Source organism: Plodia interpunctella, chromosome 13, assembly GCF_027563975.2.
Source record: "Plodia interpunctella isolate USDA-ARS_2022_Savannah chromosome 13, ilPloInte3.2, whole genome shotgun sequence".
In the NCBI taxonomy this organism is placed as follows: Eukaryota; Metazoa; Arthropoda; class Insecta; order Lepidoptera; family Pyralidae; genus Plodia; species Plodia interpunctella.
Genome location: NC_071306.1, coordinates 4,832,497 through 4,852,122, shown reverse-complemented (window position 1 = coordinate 4,852,122; position 19,626 = coordinate 4,832,497). Strand labels below are relative to the sequence as shown.

Genomic DNA, 19,626 nt, shown 5'->3' with positions numbered 1-19,626 from the left:
ATTAGTTTATAATGTTACCTTATTTATTTCAAATATTATCGATACATTGTTTCATAAAAAGAATATAATAACATTACATCACACAATTATTGAAATTACACAATTACCTCTTCTAAACAAGTCATTATTTTCTGATTATTGTATGCGTTCAGTCAGTAGATCTACAACCATTATACTCACGATCATTTAGGTATTTTTACAGTCGTCTCAACATTGTAATTATTTGTCTGTCTGTATATTGGCTGACAAAAAATGGACACAAAACATGAGTAGAGGCGTTATTATATTAGATTGAAGTTTAATGACGGACAGAGTTTGTCAGTGCGCCTACGCATGATAGATTTCACATAGGGCGAGTTTACTGGATCACTAACTTATTAAACTCGTCTAATCAACAATACTGTTATAAAAAGGAATATCAGATGCATTACGATATCAAAGGCAATTGAAGGAAAATGTTAGAAAAATAGATAGATAGTGACCGTATGTATTCTAAATAAAATATATAAAAAAACTAAAATAAAATGAAAGACGCATAATACAAGGCATTGAACGAGGAGGATTAACCTAAAGTACTTACTATTGAACGAGGACAGTTATATTATTTTTCTATTCATACAATTTCTGCATTTAACTAGACCAGTGTATTGTTTTATTATGTCTACTGAAAATAATTTTGAGTGACTTCTATTGTGATTGGAGCATTGATCTTGAATGAGTCAAGTTCAGATATATAATGTTCTTAAGTTTACTCTAACTAATTTTTGTGACTTAAATGAATAAGAAAAATGGAATTCGAAGACCTATCTCAGAAATATCTTTAAATTAAATATAATTAGAAAAGTGTATCAAAAGTACTTGTGTCGTATTTTTTGCACATTTTTTGGTTACACGTATGTGATATCAACAATAGCAGCAAAAACTGTGGTCGAAATTAAATGTCTTGCTTTTGGACGTCACGTGGAGCTGCACACTGGAAAGCAAAAAACGATATCATACGACGCTCAAGTACTGTTAATTATACTAATTCTGGGAATCAATATGATGATTTTGGAAGCTAATTCCGACTAATTCTTTTAAAGTGTAATATTCCTTTCATAAAATTTGTAAAAATACTAGCCATTTTTTCCACGGGAGCAGTTATTTTTCCGGGATGAAAGGTATCCCATATCTGTACTACAAACTACATGTATGGAAAATTTCAAAAAAATTGGTTGAGTAGATAAAGCTTGAAGAGGTAACAAACAAAAAATTCACTGATACAAAACAAATAATAATAATATAACTCATTGAGCAAGGGCGCAAAAATGCTAACATGATGATTAAAATTTCATGGGTCAAAATTTCTTATATATTTTTAGAATTATTGCAACTGTTGCTTAACAGGAAAATGTTGTATTTTATGACCATAGCTCATAGACACTTGTCAATGTTGGACAAACTTGAGTCACTTACATCCGCACGTGATAGATAAGCGATCATTTCTCAGAAAATTTACTTTAATTTATATTTGAAAAAAAGGTAGACTATGTTTGGATTCGGATCTTTAACCATATTCATGACAAATTTAATAAAGATCTATCCAGCGGTTTAGCCGTGAAAGCGGAACAGACAGATATTCACATTATAATATTAGTATGGATTTGCTAATTTGTCCACTTAATCCTTTTAAAAAGTTACTACATACATATTATAAATCCTGTTCATGTTGTATGTGTAGATAGAAAAAATATCCTTATTGTAATTCAAAAATATAACACCTTGACCGGGACCTAGATGTGGTGATGTGCCAACATTTCCCCACTTTCATCTAACCGAAACTACAAACACACAATTGGTCAACAACTTAGTCGTAGTTGACTCTATCTATTAAGATTTATTTACACAGATATGCTAAAGCATTAACGGAAGATACCGTTCCTTTGTCTACTAACAAACATAGATCATTATGATTGTACAATATAAGTTAAATCGGTCATCTCATTTGATCTGAATGAATGGATGAAAATCTGTATTTTATTTCCAACTAGCTTTTGTTCGCGAATTCGCCGGCGTGATTTTCCACGGCAGCAGCTATTTTTTTGGGATGAAAGGTACCCCACGTCCTTCTCCGTACTTCAAACTATATGTACGTATGCAAAATATCAAGAAGATTGGTTGAGTAGATAGGGCGTGAAGAGGTAACAAACAAACAAACTTACTTTCGCAATTATAATATTAGTTAGGATTCCCGTGGAATATTCTTTTGTAATGTTTCCCTACAAGGAACCACAAGGAATCTACACACCAAATTTTATCTTTCTACGGCAGTGCATTGTCTGTCAGTGGCGGAAGAATTTTATTCATATTGACGATGGTTGATGATTGATTTTTAAGAGTTCTGAAAAAGAGTCATTATACTTAATTTATTTAAACTTACTAACATTAGATATATGTCGTGGGTGCTACGTAACGTTATTCCGAGTTCGTTGCCTTCTTGCTTTGTGTTCGATACGATCTTGACTCATCGTTGGCAAGTAGTTAGCTGCATGACTTACTTGCTGATTTTGGTTGGTTTGTTCAGATTCTGTGGATATTGCAGTAACGATGGTTTTAAAACTTTGGAATGTTCTGATGAGTTGACAAAAGTTCTGAAGTATGATATGACAAAATTGATCAGTGAAGTCGAAACTAGATATACCTATTGAATCGTATGTAGCATACCAATTGGTCATTCATACGTAGTCTTTAGGCTACCCCTGCGGAAAAGAACAATATAAATTATATTTGCAACATTTAAATTGAAGTAAAATGCTACAATGGAGCTTTACTTCTTCACTTACGCTCTGGAAATGGGCAGTAGATAAATAAAGTAAATTGATGTTAAGATGGAATATATTGAATTTGAAGAAATTTCAAAAAATATTCAACGTAATTATTAATAACTTAGGATTAGGTTAGCAGTCTAAGTAGCTTCAGGTATTCTCTTGGCAATGTAATAACGACAGCAGTTTAGCATGCCAGAGGAAGAGTTATCTCGCACGAAATTATCGCTGTGTTGAAATCCATCGATATACTTCTCCCTCGGCAAGTGGCCCAGGGCAGATATTAGAGCACATTCCTTGTTCGGCCGCAGCAAGGTGACTAGTGTTGTTACGTTGCTTAAGAACACGGATTGCTACTTAAAGGGCAATAAACCATAGAATAATGAAAGTATAAAATAAGCACAATGTCGTACAGTCACTAATTGGAATGGATCTCTTTCTCTCTCGAATAAAAATAAAAATAATTAAATTTAAACACACTTCCGCGTACAACTCAATAATGATTTTAGCGCTTGTTTGTGTTGAGTTTCAAACACAGGAGCTAATACAGAAGCTAAATTGGTTAAAACATACCGTTACTAGGTACCGAATCAGTTTCATACATTATTTTAAGGTTCTTATACAAATCTGATCCTCCTTAGATAGTATAGTGGTAAAAAGTTGACATGTTTTCTGTCCTCTGTAGGTACGCGTCCACTAACTCTTACCAACATATACTTGGGAGTTAAGGTTTTCGATGATCTAAAAAGACATTGTATTGCAATTTACTTAATTATTTCGTTTTATTCCACGCATATGAAAGTATATGAAGTAAATTCCAGATCTATGTTTTCTTTAATTTGTAATTAAACTGTAGCTTTTAGAACGTGTATATATTTTATCACTCTGTATGCCAGGTTTATTGTTTTGTATGGCTTTGTATTGATGGTTGATTTATTTCCATTCGGAATGTTATGTTTTGATTGAGGTTTGAGGTTTTATAAAATAAGTAACACATTGAGGATAAGTTACGGGATATTAGAAGTTAATTTTAGTTGATCTTAGTAAAAAATAATTCTGTATCTGATAGTGATACAAAAAGTAAATAAAAAATATTAAAGTTGATGAAAACATAAGTTATTAATATCAGAACTTGCAAAACTAGAAATATCCAGTATTTACATACATTATCCGCATCCTAGTGGCTCAGCTAACACTAGTTAATACAATAACGAAGACATTTGAATAATCGCAGTGCTGGACAAACATAGTTAATGGATGCTGTTGTGCTCGGGCAGGAATTTCAAAACGAGTCGGTGTTATTAGCCGGATATTTATTGAGCCTACTCTTGATTGCTGCAATATGTTTTGAGGTGTAACTTTTTTTTTATTTATAAATAATATGTAAATAGTATGTTTTGTGGTGGTTTAACGATAAGGCATCCCATAATACGAAAATATAACGTATACAAAAAACTAGAGACCTGTCCCGGCTTCGCCCGAGTAAAAAACCATCCTCAGGAATCACATCTATCGGTGAAACTGCATGAAAATCCGTGCAATGTTTTTGAGTTTATTGGGAACAGACAGACAAACGCGGCAGAGGTCTTTATTTTGTAAGGATATAACTAACACTACATGGGGACCAAGCTAATTCTTCTTCTTGCAGTGCCTCTTATTCCTGGAGATTTTCGCTTGGCAAACTCTTCTTTTTCTTCAAAAATCAACGCCCTAACTGCGTGAAAGTTTCTATAAAAATGTTCCGTCTGTTTCGCTTTCGCAGAGTCAGTAATTCACGTGGGGGAAGCCGCAAAAGCTAGTTACATGATAAATCAGTTGTTCCAATGCATTGGATCCCAGGACCTTCGGCCGTCTGGTGACCGCAGAAGGCCTTGTCTTTGTTTTTGCTACTCCACTACTCAAGCGAAACCGCCTGATTTGTCTACCTTTAAGTCTTGTCTCATTGTCTAATGTCAAAACAAAATCATGCACAGAATTGCACTTTTGAGACAAAATTATTAAGTACAAAATCATTAGTAGTCAAGTGGTAGCCAATCATTATTATTTTAGTTACGATATTTATATTATTTTTATTAATCCTGTCATGATTAATACAAAAAATATAAATATCGTCTGCTGCATACCAGTTAGATATATTCCGTAAATTAAAACATAATTTAAATGATGCTTCATTATTTTTAAGTACACAAGTTTTTGAAAAAAAAAAAATATGGGTACAGGTAATGTCAATGAACAAACTCATGGTCGTTGCCAGTCTGCCTGAGATTCACACCAAAGATACGCGACATGCTTTATAAACGACATCTGTTGATGTCTCATGCGCTATTCCCGTCACGTCGCCGTGTCGCGGCCGTGTCGTCGTCAACTCAGTGTCGAGGCTGTGGCCTTTCTTTCTTATCCAGTGTGTTATTGTTAACACTTGTGTCAGATATATATATACGTAGCCATCGCATCGTCATCGCCATCTAGTGACGAGTAATCGCCTGCACACTAAACGTCAACCAGTATGCTGGTTCCTTCACAACGTTTTCCTTCAACGAAAGCATATGGTGGCCAATGAAAACTAATATTGGTAAATTGGTTTACCAACTCATGCGACATGAGGAGGATTTTAACCTTTCAGATCGTAGGCAGGCGTTTAACCGCTAGGCCACCACCGCTTGCTAACTGGTGTCTTGAGAAACACACAGCTACATGGAATCGCGAAGGCCACAGGTCTGACATTTGCTCCGCATTAGGAATAATAATGAGACTTGAAGGTTACTCACGGGGTAAAGAAGAAAATATTTTAGGTCTCAAAAAAGGTTGAGTTTAAATTCGATGCATTCAGTACCAAACAAATAATCGGTGCATCTCTATATAATTATTAACACGATTTCTCATACATATTTCAAGACAAGACCCGAACAAGTTTTATCTAAAAAGTCGTTATTGAGATAAAAAAGAAAATGTATATAAAAATGTAATAATTGAGATATGTCCACGGAATATATTAGACGGTATAAATATAAATTGAATTTTACACTTCCAATAGAATTTGAATAAATTTTGAATTAATGAGACACAAAACTCTGTCCATTGACACTGTTGTGTGAATTTTAAGCATTATTCAAACGGTATCTAAACCCGAACATTATAAATAAGCCACCAAGACTAATTAGGCTCATTTACAAAATTGCCCAATAAAAGTCGTGAAGTTCGCCATCAGTCTCTTTTTGTTTAAACTGTTATCCAGACATTGATTGACGTCACAAGTTGATTCATTATTACTTGGCAGTAATTTACACGATTTTTTATTTTAGATGCAAAAAACTAACCAATTCACCTAACAGATTTTGATAATATAAGTACTTTCAATCAAACATATTGAATAAAGAAAAATATGAAATAAAATAAGACACGTTTTAATTCGATAAGCACTGATTAATAATAAGTTGTGATATCGTGCACGATTATTACATTATTTAAAATATTAAATTCCACGATTATATCATTACTGTTTTAAATTTATAGCTGAAGATGATTTCTATTGCGATTTTAATGCAGAAACTTTAATATTATTTATCCTTAAAGTCTGCGTGATCTTAAAATAAATGTTAAATGTAATTATATTATAAATTCATTTTGCTACTTGACTTTGAATTAAATATTGAAACTTGGAAAACCGTACTATTAAAAATATATAAAATTACTATTACTAACCTATATATTATTCAAATAATGATTTTGCTGAGAAGTTCCCACGTATGATAGATGTAAGATATACAGTGTAAGATGATCTCTATCGTCACAGATATCAAGCGATCTGTCAACACTGGCAGGGGTCTCATTATCCTGGGCAGAAACTAAACTTGTGCAGCTAATAGAGTCAACACGACGACGCTTTGACAAAAAGTTTGCGTAATCAAATTACGTAACTTGCATCTTCGATGGTTGATAAAAACCCTACATTATCTTACATCAAACGGTTACTAATGATGTCCCCAAATCTTGGAAATAGGAATAGGCTTTCGTATCCTTATAATGATACGTAATCTTTTATTATTTGCCTTCATACATATACATACTAATATTATAAATGCTGTCTGTCTTTCTGTTTGTAAATCTGTCAGACTTTGACGGCTAAACCGCAGGACTTTGTTGAAATATGAAAGAGACATAGTTAATTAGGAACAGATAAATGACCTGAGGGCAAAAAGGCTATGGCGTTTGGAGCTGCGGGCAACAACTAGTATTTATAAGAAAACAAATGATAAAAAATTATGTTTCATTATAAATGTTGTATAATTTTAGTAAGAACTTACCAAATCATGCAAGTACCATTAGTTCATCTAACATATCACATATCAAACAAACCATCATAGATATCTCTTATAGTTTGTACATCATCGGACACACATGATAAATCTAAATGAATAAATCAAACACTTGTATTTTGATGGGTGGTGAAGCAATGTTGAGGAATGTTCACAGTAGATGACAGGATAATGACAGGCGGATGAGCTAGTCACGAGCCTTATGTAACCAAGGGACCAAATGTCAGACCCTTCACTGCCCAGCGAGGTGTACCTACCTTTTCACCGAGGAATTATAGATAGACATAAAAACTAAATATTCGAACAAATATTTAATAGGGTAAGAAAGTTACGGAAATAGACGATAAGTATATAGAACATAAAACCAGAAAATATATTTTATTATTTCTACATAAAAACATACAATTTCAAAGATTTGAAAAAATAAAAAATAAAATAGAACCGATTATTTAAAATAGATTAAGAATTTTTAATGTAAAATTATAAGGTATTATTTTGTGCATTGTATTTTGTGAATAAATCGTACATGTATGTTTAAATGCAATAAGTTTTTTTTTTTCATTATAGAAATCACAGGCATCAAGCAATAGGGAATAGAATCGTAACATCAATTGCCTGTCATTTATATTTTGATACAAAACCTCGCTTGATTCACTCTTGTGATTGTATTATTCTGTGATTGCCAAATTTTACACAGACACGTACAAATCAATGTTTTTTTAAAGTCTTGACTGACATGCATTGTTTGCGTTATGTGAATGTTCGTTAAATTATCTTGGATTTATGTATCGTGGAATGTAATATTTATCAATAGAGGTTAAAGGCGCAATATTCAATTAACAAAGAATTCAAATTATTGACACTAATATTGTCCACTAACAAATATCGTATAAAAATTTTGACCTAAAGCAATATTTTACAATCGACGCAAGAAATCAGTTTGTACACGATTTTTTTTGGAAGCCCGGAGTGTAATGCGGCTGGGCATATTTTTACAGAGCCTGCGAAAACTCGATTTGTATATGGGAGTCATAAATATTAATTCCAGAAACTCTATTGTGCAGTCCAAACCTTATAAATTATTCATCGATTCGAATCTTATATCGACGAGTTTGGTGAGATTTCGAAAATCGATCGCGCTTGCCAATGATTATTTTTGGTAGTCAATTATATTTTATTGATATGTGGCTTGAGACATTGAAATAGTCATTGATATACACCCACACTTCCAAATAAATCTTTAGCATATTGTTACTTCTTTTAGTGAGACATTTTTATGATCTATTCTAAAATGTTATTTAGATGTAAGCATTTTCATTATGGGCATTTCGATTTTGGTATATTTTTTGGAGAATTGCAATATTTATTATACTACTTAGTTTATATTTTTCTTAGCTTTAGGTATATGTATGTATGTATGTTCACAAGCTTCCAAAAATAATTGACACTGATCAGCGTCCATATTCACTGCTTCCAAATTAACGTTACAGCCTTCACGCTTAATTAGTTCTATGAATCGTGCAATTAAATTTACTGTGAGGATGTTGTAGTTTCGCAAGCAACATGCACTCCTACGCATGTATCTGTGAGAACCAGTCGGAATAGGGACACGCCTGGACCTTTCTGATACACACTTGAATACTTATTACGAAACGATAACTGTGTAATTGATTGCGCTTAATAGTTATAGTGCTGACTTCATTCATTTTGTCTATAAGTCGTGAAGTTTCCTCGCGTGATTATTTTTTGTTTCCTCAATATTGATATGATTAGAGGTCGTGTGATACAGATACCGAGATTTACTTTTTGGCACTGACATGTAAGTATTCAAAAGTATATTAACATTGTTTCGTCCCGTCGTTTTGTTATTAAACTCTACTTAAAAAATCAAATACATTGCATTCTTTAGATTTCGGGCCAGTTTAGTTAACAAATCATGAGTTTTATTTATTTTTGGTAAAAATAATTGTTTTGTTTGAACCAATATAACTTAAACATTTTGCAATACAATTGAATAATTAATGATAAATGAGATTGTTATTGGCTTTGTTCTAATTGTTCCAGAAACTTCCCACATAAAACTACCTTCCGAAATCATATTGCGGGTACTTTTTACCCACAATTCAATTACTGGATTATCATTTTTTATTAACAAAAATTTTTTTCACTTCAAAAATTATAAAGTTTCATACATACTCACGAGCCCTGTTTAACCTCTTTAAAGTTGCAATTTTCAAAATCCAAATAAGTAATGCTATTATTTTTTACTAATCCAAAATTTAAATCTAAAATTTCACGTATCTCACTTCAAATATACAACCTCTATTTCACCCCATTAGGGATAGAATTTCCGAATATCCTTAAAAAATATATTCAATACAATCCAAAAATATTTCACTTATTTTTTACAGCTGTTATCTGTATATTGTTGGCTCTATGACCAAGCAGCGGCGCCATGGATCAGAAGAAAGTGTAGCATTCGGCAGGTTTCCTTACTAGGCGTGAGGTCGCTCTGAGTCACCGCGGCGAGGTCTTGTAGGGCAGGAAGGCTGATGTCGATGTGTTTACTTGCTCTAAGTGTATTTTTACCCACGATGGAATGAAGTTTGTAACTGTGTGCGCATGCTAATTTTGTTATATTTAAATGTTTTACATAGTACAAAGTTCAACCTCCGTATGCATATCAAAATAAAAATATGTGTTGTTGGTTGTGCAACTATCATTTTCAACTTTGAAGGTTCAAATGTATACAGCCTCTATCAAAATTAAATTAAATTTTAAAACAAGTGATTTGTTAAAGAATCTTATTGGTAATGCCGAATTATTAACCAATTTGGCTTTTATATCGTGTTTTATGTTTTTATGTTTATTTATTAGTTGTAAACATACATGTTTTATCTCTAAAATGTACCGTAGCTGTGTCACTTTTAGCTAGTTTAGTGATTTTTTTAATATTAGGATTTCTTAGATATGCTAATTAAACGATCACAAACTTGTGTTCATGCTGACTCGTTTACTCAAATAGCTTGTAACTTACAACTTCCTTCATAATTTGATATGAATTTGAGTTTACACGCAAGTCGATTCCAAGCTAGAGCGTTTGAGTAAAAATATAATCTTTTATGTTATTTTAATGCAAGTAATAAATAAATCTAGGAATGTTGTGATTATATTTAATGTCTTATAAATATGTTACGGTTTCATGCTCTATAAGGTTGTGGTAATTTAAATACGCAAATGTACGTAATCGGGCAATGGTTTTTATTTTATTTTAATAGTTCTACGACAGCTGTTTGAAATCATTCTCCTTTCTTCTTGGGACATCCTAAAAAATGAAGACATGTGAAAATGTATGTTGTATTTTTTGTTTGATATTATATTCATTCTTTTATAAAATTGATCTCCATGTTATGTCTCTGTGTAATGTAGTGTTAATAAAAAACAACTTTGTAACATGAACTGGTTAATACTTACTATATTTCTTCTAAAAAATAAAAATAAAATAAAATTAGTGAGGTCCTTTTCCATACACTGTGGGTTAAGCAAACAGCTTATTATTATAGGCTTGTATTATAACTATTTTTATTAACCCTGTTATCAAATGAGCGATATTAATTGACTTGACTTAAAAATGACTTGAAATTTCGTAGAAATTTGGAATATAGGTGTTTACGTGGCAAACAATCGGTCTAGCTAGATTCTACGTCTGGGAAAATAGATTTTTCCATATTTTCATTAAATATCGAGTTACTGAAACGATCAGACATTGTAGAGCAGATCCCAGTTAATGTGGTGTCAACACAGGTTAGTCACGGTATCTTCGTTTATGGTAATATCTATTTATACAGTCGACACTTCGTCGCCATGCAAGGTCAACTAACACACGTCGTGATGGATCGTCTTAAATCGATTTCCACCACCTAAGATGAAAATATGGCATACAATTTATGATTCGCTTTACGAATAATAGATAGATAATGAAAAGTCATTATCTATATATTATTCGTAAAGCGAATCATAAATTGGTTACAGGAAGGTTTAATACAAAAGTGGTCAAGGTTTTTTATTGAAATAACTATTAAAATTGAAAATATGGACGAATTTTAAATCTAGCGAAGCATAAAAATATAATAAAATTAACAAATTATTACAATTCCATTGGAAGTTTAGAGGTTCCGTAAAGTTTTAAGTTGTTAATGGTTGGAAATTAAAAAGAAGATTATATAAAATTAGATGATGACCTAACCGACCATTATAACAATTTACATTTGAAAGTTACGTTCGTTTCTGGGTGGTCCTAATCCCAAATAACCCAAACTCATTTGATCAAGGACACAATAATCATGGCTAAGCCTCATATTATTCCAATACTGTTTTTTTTATTATAACGGTGGTACAATTATAGTAGTCTCGTTGAGATTTTACTACATTAGATCAGAGGTTAATTGGGCATTTATTAAATTTCAAGTTAGCAATTTATTAGTCATATTTATGTCATGTATTCTAAAGGTTCCATACCTAAAACCAAGTTTTAAGGATTCACTGGTTATTGTCAAATCAAAGTGGAGTGACTAGAACAGAATTCAAGAAAACAGTTTATCGCTATCTCAACATGTTGGCAACGCACCTGTGAACCGTGTTGCCCGATATGCTATAAAAAATCATAAATAAATCAAATATGTTCATTCCAGTGGTCGAGTGATGGTCTGAGATGCCGATCACCGCGCTGTCTCGGGACTCGCCGCCCGCGTCGCCGCCTCTCCAGCCAGTCTCCTACGAGGAAGCCTTAGCTACAGTAAGATTTTCTTATCACACCATAGACTTAGTTTCGCTATAATATCTGCTATAGCTCCCGAGGGAATTTAGGTATAAAGATGTCTTTAATCGAAAATATATGTTTTACCAAATGTTACCGACTTCTGTATAATTAATGTATGCATCCACATCGCCTGGCGTTTATTATTATTATCTAGATCTACATGCAATTTCCACAGTAAAAAAGCGAAAGTGGAAACAGTTTTCAGTGATATTTGATAGTAATATTACTGATACTTCAATTTCACCAAACATATTAATTGACTTCGTTGAAATTTTGATTACAGTGAGAACATGCTTTAATTCTGCTAAATGAAGACTGCAGACTTTGTAGGAATGCCCTCGAATTCTGTTCACACACTTTCACTTGAACTATTCCTTTCTTCTCTTCTGTCATTAATTTTGTGTCATCGTTCTGCTCAAATAACTTTGACATAAGTACCTTACTTTTTGTGTAAATTGGTAAATTTTTGTTGATTGACCCGCTTTGATGTCAAATTTTAAATACATTAATATAGCACGTGAAATTTAAATCTAATTACGTATTTATCAAGATTAAAAAATTGACCTCAACCTTTTCAACTGCCTATAATGGACCAGGCGGTGTAATGTTCAGAATTCTAGTGGCCTATGCGAGCAAACACAGCAATGTTTGGAGGTGATTCTTACACATTGATTTGCTATGCTAATTCTTCTGCCTTGACACGCGATTTGCACAGATATTGCCCAAAGCAGACGTTCAATGGTGCAGACCTCAGTACTGCATCGACTTGCCGCGTCGATTGCTCCACTGTGTGAATGGAAAATGTCCATAATAAGGCAAACGGACGTAGAGTACAATCCACCTGCATACAATAGCTTGGTAGTTTAGTACGATACACAGCATCCGACGCGCGGCTACCTCGTGAAACGTTTTTCAAGTAAAAATATTCGTCGCGGAATATGTAATGACATAAGTGCGAAGTGGGTGTTCGTTCGATAGTGGTATTGAATTTTATTGCGTCGTAAAAATCGATGGCTATTTGTTTTCTGAAAAGTGGTGATCGTTTTGTGTAAAATTAGCGTGTAAAACGGTGTATTGTGTGTCCTTGATTTTAAATACGATCCAATTATATTCAACTGTGGGTCAATCAACAATATTCTCTCGAATGTGGGATTGCAAATTATTGACCGCACGTTAGTTTGCTTCAACATTTTAGACTTAGAGTACTTAGGTATGTCAGTTGTATTTCTGTAAGACAGGATCGTAGAACTATTACGTTCGTATAGGTTATAGTGTTTAAGTTATATGCACTAAAACAAATATGGAATTTAAGGATTATTTTTAATCAGAATTCGTCCTTTCATGAATATGTAGGCACTTATTTACATTTACAGTTATATAATTATTTAGACTAGCTCTGGATAAAACGAAATTTAAGGAGCTGAATAATTAAGTAATGAATAAGTACATAAAGAAGAAGGGTCTTTAATATAATATTTATTTAATCAGCTATTTTTACCGAAATAGATATATAACTAAATCGTCAAATCATTATTAAATAAAAAATCATCTAATGATGTCCTGTCCTTTATCGCTATTTATCAGTAATAGTCCTTTTTGCAACTCCATCATTCAATACTTTTAATTTTGACATTGATTTAATATCTGTGAGTATCAAATGAAACGACGAAAGTTATTCTACACTTGATGAGATATAAAGCTGTCACCATACAAATAAGCTGAGCGCGTAAATTATAGTAAAGCATGAGTGAATTACGATGATAAATCGGGCATTACACAACATTGCAGGCTGTATACTGCACATGAACCTGCCCATATCACTTCTATTACCACCGCATAGTGGTCGATACAGTGGAACTTATATGCAGTTGAGTGTACATAGCGACAATTTAAGAATAGCCGGTTCACCTTGCTTGCGTGGGAGCGCCGTTTTATATGTAAATACTATACGACTACCGCATTTCTAGTTCGTGATTTGGCATTGTTTATACCCTGTATTATATATTATATATAGTAAATACAGGGTAAAATACAGTTTCTTTTATAAAAAATGTAGAATTAATAACAAATAAATTATAAAATAGGATTTCTGAATTTGCCAGCAACATTGCTTCAATTTACAACGCATATAAGTTTCTACACAAGCTTGCAAGGTTTACATAGGCGGAAGATTTCGTATGAATGCACTAAGTACCATTACTTACAACCATGTTACTTGTAGGATATTGTTCGACATGGTCTTAAAATGACCTCATCAAATATCTAGGGAACAAGAAGATTTCAGCCTTTTGGTGGTCTCAACTTGAGATCAGCCATGTTCGGTATAGTTAATACTAATAAATACATAAAACTAGCTTTTTCCGTGAATTTGCTTTAGGTTTTCACATCGGGACTTTCTGGGATGATATGTATACTCAAAATTTCATTAGATTGGTTGAGTTATAGACCAACAAAAAGAAAAAAAATAGAACAGATAAAGCGGAAAAATATGAAACAAATGTACCTACACTTTCTATTGACTTTACTTTATTTGACGTCGCATTTACAATATTGTTAGTAAAATGATAAACTTTATTAGTAAAATAAAATAATTGCATCAGTTGAAATGAAATGATGAATTAACTTTTTTTCTGTCTAGAATATATAGATCTGACTGTACAGTATATTGTATAGTCACCTTACTGTCGGGATCGCCTTGCGGTGACTCACTGCGATACACGACACCGCTTGCAAGGTTCTACTACCGAGAAGGATAGGTGTAGCTGATCTTTGACATCAGACATTTGCCAAGTTGATTTTATTCACATCAATATTATAAGAAAAAACGGCATATATGTATATTGTAATAGAAAATTCCCGTAGCACTTTCACAATTATAATGTCATAATTTGGATTAAATGAAACTATTTCTCTGGTGTTTGTCAGCGAATATTTTCTTTTGATAATATAGTTTTCTAGTTTCCTTTCCTGAAACTTTTTCACATCTCTGTTTCATGGCTTCTATTTTAGGCGCTCCTTTTTTGTGGCCTTTGAATAAAGACGCACATATGAATCATTCACACGTTCGACGTCCGAATTGAGTAAGAACAATAAATACGGAACAATAAAGAAACAATACATATTTATCAGTTGCCTTATTACAAGTTACGTCGAAACTAACCAACTGAAATGTAAACATAACGGTTAGGTACTTAGCAGTTACATTACATATTACTTTTTGGTCTCTCTATTGTAAGATTATTCTTCAGGTCACTTCGATAAAAGTATGTGGTATTGTATTAATTAAATCAGTGGTCACTGCGCTGTTTTATTTTAATGCTCATGCATGCATGTAATAAAAAAAACGGGTTGCATTCCGGGAGTGCCGGCAGAAGTGAAAACTGGAATATTAACGTCATACATTTTTAATGTCTTTCGAATTTTCGATGTCCTGACGCGAGTTTTTAATTTTTTACCCATAACAAAAAGCGCACAAGGCCGCTAAAGAAGTTTTCATATAAAAAAAGATATTCAATAAATTTACATGGATAGATATTGGCAATCGTGGTGACAATTTAAATTAATAATCCTCGCCATTGAAATATCCCTTGGCAGTGCTACATCAACTTGGTCAGTGATAGAAATGCAGTCTATAAATTGTAACACAATTATGAAATGATTACATCGCATTGTATAAATGGATCATTGAGTTTAGTTATATCTTCTCGTACTTATATCAGTTTCACGCAATAGTAGTGGTCTAGTTGTTTCTGTTTATATTTGCATAACTTCTATGTAACAAATCGACCTTTAAGTAATTGATTGGTTTTGATTGTTGGAGCTGGTTTAATCGCTGGCTAGCCCTACCTAAGTACTGTTAATTGACAACAAAATGGTTTATTTGTATTCTATTATAGCATTATGACACGAACTAGCGACAAGACTTAGTATGAAAATTAAAAATGTATATTTATAAAATTATAACATATATATATAAATATATATGCAGACCTAGTTTTTTTCTGAGTCGTGTAGTTCACACCATAACGGGCATTATATACGTACATGCCAAAAACCTTGTACAAAATAATCTACATCAACTATTGAAATATAATAAATTTATTTCAGTAATATATATCTGCAAACATTAATAAATTAAAGTCAGGTGCTCTGAATACCTCTTAATTATTTGAGCGAACATCAATTACTGATAATTATTCATGTACATCCGACAGCGAATGATTGTGTATGATTACAGTTATTACAGATAGGTTAAGAGATTTTAATGATAATGATGCAATGTTCCAATAGTGAGTCAAAGGCGCAGATTGCTGTCACGCTATAGTAATGTTTCCGTTGTTACAAGTAGAGGCGTCCTACGTGGGCTGGGGTCTTACTTACAGCGGTCGCAGATATCTATTGTTTTAGGTGTAGGACATGTAAGTAGAGGTAAAGTTGCAAGCAATGATATCACAAAACTAGATTGGAAAAAGTTTATGTGAATTATCTTACTTTCTTATATTTAAAACTACCTTGTCTGATTTACGTCTCACTATACTGCTTTGGAAAGAAGAGAAGAAGTAGTGATATGTTTATTCACTAAATGTGTCTACGTAGTGCAAAAATATAGGTGTAATACCCGTAAATATGGGTGTTCGTAAGGTACATTTATAAAAGCTCTTAATCAGTCCCATTATACGAAAAACTGCCTATTATGGCACACACATGCCAGTAGCATGTGAAAAATAGAAATGTTACCCATTAAAAAGCAAGGTTGAAAATTGAAGAAGCTGAAAATAGCTCGCTGGCTGCAAGGCTGGATGTCAGGTGGCGAGTGAACGGCCTTGCGAGCGAAGGGTCAGGTGGGCCGGTCAATGGGCCAGTTTACTTCACAATGCTCCTCCAACCACTCTCGGTTTCAAAAAGATTAGAAATTATGAAACTTATGCAATCGATTCCTATACCATTAAAAGTATAGTACTTCAAAAATGAATGATCGAGTTGCGCTGAGGTCAAGTTGCAAAGATTGATGGGTATAATAAATTGTATTTCAACATTTATTTGATTATTAGCGAAGTACTTAACGAAAGACAGAAAAAAAAACAACATTTTAAAGCTATTCCATCGGAATTACAAGACTGTCAATGGTAGTGCAGATGACATTATATAGGGAGGTATTCTGGGGAACAACAAAGGAAACAAATATTTTTTTTAAATGCTAAAAGCACTATTTTACATCTTTAAGAGAAACCGATCCATTTGTATATAGGTATATCTGATATATGCCATATGCAGGTATTGCACGAGTAGTTTATGTGTTTCGCAAACTTAGGAGCAAAGCCAAAGGTCAATGTTTTCCGTAATGTATTTGTTGAGTTTCCCACGTAATAACATTGTTCTTGAGTAGCTATTTGTAATGAGGACTGACGTACAGAATCATAATTTATAAATGCTTTATAGCCCACGGCTTCGCTCACGTGTATTGATATTTCATACTATTCAAGATCTTCATTGTAACACTACAGTGAAAAGGTATTTATTTGTAATTAAGAAAGTAGAGGAATAATTAATAATATAAAAAAAAAACTAAAATTTGGAATAATTGACACTGCAGCATAAAATAAAATATTTTTTTTATCTTTCAAGATTAAAAATAGAATAAAAAATCAACGTTTAAAATAATTATTTAAGTATCGACAAAAAGAAGTTTGACGCCCTGCAAAGGAAGTATTGGAACATAGTAATTTTTCCTTGAAAACTGAACTTCTGATTTGATTGATTTTTCCTTTAAAAATTAGATAAAGAAATTGTCTATGTAGTTTTTTTTTTTTGCTTTTTTAATATAATGTCTCCATTTGGATATATTTTTAGGGTAGGTTGTAAAAGTATAGATTGACTAATAAAAAAAAACTACGTAAAAAGACACATCAAACGCAGACACGTCAAATTATTTTATCTTTGATGAAATGGATAAAAACACTGGATAGACTTTTAATTCTAAAAATAGAGTAAATCTCTGAACTTGAAGGTGCCACTCCTTCCCTACCCGCCATTCTATAATTTAATAAAAGTTCGACCGCCGACCTTTACGTAGTCAAGGTATCAGTAAATTATTCTCGCTACTATTATTTTGGTAATCCATCTATCTATATTTAGCTTGACCTTTTTATTTGGTAAATGAGCCACTTATCACGATATTACTTGATATTTGAGTTCCTCATAAATTATATTGATTCATATTGATATTTGGTCATTTGCGACAATGGAAGTTTTTCGGATGAGATATCATTGGATATATGCGGCAACCAGTGATCAACAAAAAAGAAAAATATATGAATGACGGCAACCCATATCTTTGATAGTGTTTAATTTAATTTCTACATTGTTCACTAATACATGCCTCATGCAAGATCTCGGCTCCCAATTACATTTAGGTGTGCTATCAATTGTTTAATTTACGTAATCAATTCTTGTTTTATTAAATAAATAATTCACCTAACTCACACTATGTACTGAGCAAAAGCTATTGTGTCTTTCATTTACAGATTAGTTATATATCTAACTAAAACCCGTGATGTTGAGTTACCGACAGTTTTATTAAATTCCGTGGTAAGGTGTAGTAACCGTAGTAACCGATATCAAGACCTTCCTATGTTATATTTTGACAGCTGTCAATCCAGTTTCTGTCACCTTGACACGTACAATATCTCTCACTTTGCAAAATTGATCGATTACTCCGACAGGTAGAAGCTTTTGTCCTATCGTCTGTATGACAGGCTTAACGCCCCAGTCCATTACCACTGAGATCTTGGTATGATAGTGAATAATAATCTACTTACAGTTGTCACGTCATTAATTGGTAGCATACTCATAAAAAGACAATATATTTAAAACTAGCTGTTTCCCGCATCTCTCGTTCGTAGCCTATGTTTGTGAGCTCGGGTCATTACTATACCTACTTATTCCAAGTGTGACAGATAGACAGACTTTCGCTATTCATAATACCTATTCCAGTATGGAAGTATGTACATACAGCTGAAAGATTGTAGGGAAAATATATAATTGGAAAAATAAATTTTACTCTGGTTTTTATCTAATGGCAAGGTAGCTAAAAATGAATGTACGATTTATCTGATTCATAAATACCGTCGTTCTATAAGACAATATAATGTACTTAATGTTTTATCGACAAGGGCGTAGTACATCAATTGGCTGAAAGCCAATACAGAAACATGTCGACGTATATTAATGATGCTGACTGTACGTGAAGTTAGACTTAACATAAAGTTGGTTACACATTCATAACATTAGGTACACTTGCACCCACTCGGCATTATTTGCTTTCACGATCTTTTACTTTACTTTATCCTTACATCAAGTCTTTCAATTTTCCACCATGTAATTAGATCACGCCACTTTTATCGCCGAGCAATCAATAAAACTTTTGTTTTTATCTTTTGTAGTGGTAGTTTTGTTTGGTATAATCTGTTTATCTTAAATTAAATATTGGATGTCGATTACTTGTAAGTAATTATTTTCTTTCTTGCCTACCTGTCATTGGGTTTTATAGAGAAAATGTTAGATGAAAAAAAAATTGCTACAAGAAGATTCAAAAGCAATAATTTAATGTTCAGTTTAATGCTCGTTTTGTGTACGTGACCAGTCAAAACTCATTTTGATTCAAACCTGACCAGACGAGACATAAGAT

General features: G+C 32.7%; 1 protein-coding gene across 3 annotated transcripts in view; it reads left to right on the top strand.

Moving 5' to 3' along the window:
* The window catches only part of chas (chascon), an 80,657-nt gene that overhangs the window by 3,666 nt on the left and 57,365 nt on the right, over positions 1-19,626 (top strand). For 2 of the 3 annotated variants that reach the window (XM_053753326.2, XM_053753325.2), the window contains exon 1: positions 12,740-12,919. Coding sequence is in view for 1 of the 3 variants with exons in the window: in XM_053753327.2 (XP_053609302.1) it covers positions 11,832-11,915 (84 nt within the window). In the remaining 2 variants the exon portion in view is untranslated. Of the gene's footprint in view, positions 1-11,811; positions 11,916-12,739; positions 12,920-19,626 lie in introns of those variants that run through there. The other variant, XM_053753327.2, reaches the window with a different exon arrangement.